This window comes from Gekko japonicus, unplaced genomic scaffold, assembly GCF_001447785.1.
Source record: "Gekko japonicus isolate JY-2015 unplaced genomic scaffold, Gekko_japonicus_V1.1 scaffold8, whole genome shotgun sequence".
NCBI classification, from domain to species: domain Eukaryota; kingdom Metazoa; phylum Chordata; class Lepidosauria; order Squamata; family Gekkonidae; genus Gekko; species Gekko japonicus.
In genome coordinates, this window is record NW_015167057.1 from 1449570 (window position 1) to 1453363 (window position 3794).

Here is a 3794-nt window from a genome sequence, read left to right on the forward strand (position 1 = left end):
CCGCGGGTGGGGCCTCCCCCCCCCCCCTACAGATCCCTCTCATGCGGGATTGAGAACTTGCTCTGGCGGCTCGACACCAGCAGGGTCCGGGTCCCCCTTGAATGCACTCGGCGCTCCGCTGGGCCTTTCGCCTTCACGGGGGCCGCCGGATGGGGAAAGAGGCTCGAGCCCCCGGAGCTGCACACTGTAAGGCCGCCGTCCTCCGCGCCCTCCCCGTTACACCAAGCGGGCGGCACACGGAGGCGCAAACTTGCAAGTGCTGCCGGCCGGAAGGCACCGCCAGGGGTCCCCGCGCCTGCGCCGCCGCCGCCACGCCTTTGGGGCGGGCACCTCGCCGCTCCCCCCCTCCCCCTCCCGGCCTGCTGCCTGAGCCGGCGGCGGGTCCTGCAGCGGGGCCACGAGCGCTCTCGACCGGCTGGCACTTCCGCGCGGGCGCGTCCTCCTTGGCCGGCCGCTCTCGTCCGATGGCGGCGCCCGGGGACGGCGAAGGCAGGCGAAGGGCGCCCTTCGGGAGCCGCTTCCTGACCGACCCGGCCCGCCTTTTCCAGCACAACGCCTGGTGAGCCGGCGTTGGGCCCGGAGGGAGGGCGCCGCGTGCTCGGGCTCGCGTGGGGCGGGGGGGAAGAGGGGCAGTCGCTGGGCTTTTTTGCGCCACGGCGGCCCCAGGAAGCGTCGGACGCGCCATCCTTGCGGTGCTGCCGATAGACGAAGGCGTGCGCTACAACACGCGGGTGCGGGTGGTGTCGTTTCGATGTGAAAATCATCGGAATCCCTGGGTGGGGATCCATTGAAGATCTTCGACATCCGACCTGCACCTGGTCCCCTTTGCGTGTCCCTGTCGAAGGGGAGTCTGGAGGCTGCCGCTCTCGGGGTAAAGTCTGGTTCCAGGGGCACCTTTGAGACCAGCACAGTCGAATTCTGGGCATCAGCTTTCTCTGTGCAGGCACACCTCTTCAGACCAACGCAGCGACCCACCTGAATCCACCTTAAACTTTGTTCGGTATCTGAAGAGGTGTGCCCGCACAGGAGAGCTGCTGCCCAGAGAATTAACCTGTATCGGTCTCAAAGGTGCGGCTGGACTCAAACGTGGTTCTGTTGCTTCAGACCAACAGGGCTACCCACCTGGGTCGCTCTTGGGAGGTTCCAGGGGTGTTTCAAGGCACCTGGCCGAGCTGGCTTTGCCTTTGCGCTGAAGGCTTGACCCTTTGCTCTGAGATCTGCTGCCCCCCTCTGATGTCCCTGGACTCCTCGGCACTCTGGCCTGAGCTGGCCTAGCTTCCTGAGAGCCGCATGCGAGGCCAGCTCCGAACAGCCGGGTTCTGGCATCAGGGGGTCCCCAAGAACACAAATGAACCCGGAGCCCAGGTGGTACCTTGAAGGCTAACGGAACAGATCCCGGCAGATGCTCTTGCCTGTCAAAGCTCACTTGATCTGACGCTCGTTGAGAAGCTGAGGCTGGAATCAGTGGCCTTAGTCCTTCACTCCCTTTGAGTTTCCTGCTGCAGGCTGAATGGGGTTCCCCAGGCTGGATTAACCTTTTCCTTCCCACAGGGACAATGTGGAGTGGTCTGAAGAGCAGGAGGCGGCTGCGCGAAGGAAGGTCCAGGAGAACAGCCTGCAGTTTCTACCTCCCGATCAGCAAGGTACCCCCAACTACTTTTCCCGGCCTGACGGCTCCGGCAACAGTGGTTAGGTGCAGAGGGGCTTCGCAGCTCCCCTGAAGACCAGGGCATGTGGTCAGATTGGGGAGGATTCGCAGTGCGTCTGTGAGGAAAAGAGGAAGTCAAATGAGGACAGGCATAAAGAACAGGATTCCACGGAAGCCAGAAACCTCTACAGTTACACTGACACGGATGCGCTGCCTCTCTCCCTGGAGAGGCAGGATGAATGAAGTGCCCAATTACTGCCCTCTGCAGACACTTGGCTTCAGCACGGCTGCTGTCAGCAGACTTCAGTGGCCTGAGAAGGGCGTAAACTCTCCTTGGGATTGCACTGCATGTGTCATTAGTCTTCACACTCTTCCCTGGGGTCTCCTCAACCTAAGAGCTGCATTGGTAGTTCCCAGATATCTAATGGAGGGCAGGAAGAGGAGCAGCGTTCCTAGAGACAGAATGGGGAGCAGTAAGAAGATATGTTTAAGTCCAGGTCAGGGAGAAACCTCCCTGTGCAGCCATGAAAGGTGCTGTTTAGGGAGGCTGTGGAACTTCCTTCCCCGGGGAGAGTTTCAGGGGAACTCTCTGGCCAAGTGTCTCGATTCAGCCAGATGATCTAGATGCCCAGTAGTAAGTAACCTGTGCCTGTTGGACTAGGCAACCTTTGCGCGATCCTTCCGAGTTTCAGACGAGGTCTCCTAAAGGGCTGGATCCGGCGTGTGACTTGGGGCTTGCCACCCCTGGCTGGCAAAGAACTCAGGCCTGACTTTGGCCGATGTCTGTTTTCCCCTCTTCTTTGCAGAGGCCTATGAAATCAACGCCAACCAGTACTGGAACGAATTCTACAAAACCCACGAAAATGGCTTCTTCAAGGACCGCCACTGGCTTTTCACTGAATTTCCTGAGCTGGCCCCGAACCAAAACGTCGGTCAGGACGCCAAGCCCGTCTCTGAGGACAGTGGCGCAGTGCAACAGTCCAAGACCCCAGGCCCTGGAGGCTGCTGTGGCACTGGGCCTGGATTGCTGGAGGAGACCGGGGCCTTGGAGCATCTGTCAGACTCCAAAATGAGCAGCTGCCGGTTGCATACCCAAGTGGAAACGGCATCGCGGAGCCTGGAGGCTGTAAAACTGAATGAGGACTTCCCGGGGTCGTCTGCTTCTTACCGGATACTGGAGGTGACTGCGCAGTAAAACGTCTTTTCCCTCCAGATACCTCTGGGCAGTTGTTCACATGAAGGATGTGAATGTGAACATGGTGTTCACCCTGTGTCATTGATCCCCAGCACGGAGAACAGGTGGGGGCTGTGGACGTGGAGGGCGTGCTTCCAGAACCCGTAGCTACCGCTAGACCTGCCGGCCGTGTAACTGTTCCTGGCAGTCCCTTCATTTTCGTCACTGTTTGTTAGTGGCTGTGAGTGATGTAGACTCACTACCTGTCCTGTCAAGGAGAGTTTTCTCCCTGCAGCAGTGTTGCCTGTCTCTTTTGCACGATGATGATGAGCGAATAACTTCTCCCTGCTCAGTTTGGAATGATAACCCATTGACCAGCAGTTGGTAGGCCCGGAGGCAAACCCGGCCCCTAAGGGGGTGCTGCCAGACCCCTAAAGGCAGGAGGCGGCAGGTGTGGAGGAAGGAGCAGGCGTGGCCGGAAGTCTTGAGGACAGTCTGCCTCTTCAGAGTGGCCTGCTGGCAAAGGCTAGCTTCCCAACCTATCGTCCCTGGCCTTGTTTCGGTCAGTGGCTTGTTGTTTCCACATTGACTGAATTACTTTAATTCCAAGCCGCCTCCAGCAGGACTTGGAAGAGGCTGTCCAGAGATTTCCTAAGTAAAGGAGAGCAGGAGGAGAGAAGCGTCTTTTGTGACAGCAAACTTAGGCAGCAGCCATTTCAGCTCTCTTTGTTTTCCCGGCAGGTGGGCTGCGGGGCTGGAAACACGGTCTTCCCCATCCTCCAGACCAACAAGTAAGTCGTGGAGACTGTCGCGGGATCCTGAGCCTGAGGTGGTCGGCTGACAAGAAGGATTCTAGGCGGGAGTCTTTATGGTCCCTCTCGCTGACAGTGGGAGTCCAGTGGGTGGAGAGCAGGTCCAGATGTTCCAGAGAAGCCTCGTTTGGTCCTGGGGGTGGGGGACTGCCATCGGTTC

The 3794-nt window shown here is 59.3% G+C and overlaps 1 protein-coding gene across 1 annotated transcript in view; it reads left to right on the forward strand.

Moving 5' to 3' along the window:
* Positions 1-361: 361 nt before the first annotated feature.
* Positions 362-3794, forward strand: part of LOC107111481 (methyltransferase-like protein 2) — an 8905-nt gene continuing 5472 nt past the window's right edge. The window contains exons 1-4 of the mRNA XM_015412445.1: positions 362-559; positions 1552-1643; positions 2455-2828; positions 3564-3613. Coding sequence (XP_015267931.1) covers positions 465-559; positions 1552-1643; positions 2455-2828; positions 3564-3613 — 611 coding nt within the window. The 5' untranslated portion in view covers positions 362-464. The remainder of the gene's footprint in view (positions 560-1551; positions 1644-2454; positions 2829-3563; positions 3614-3794) is intronic.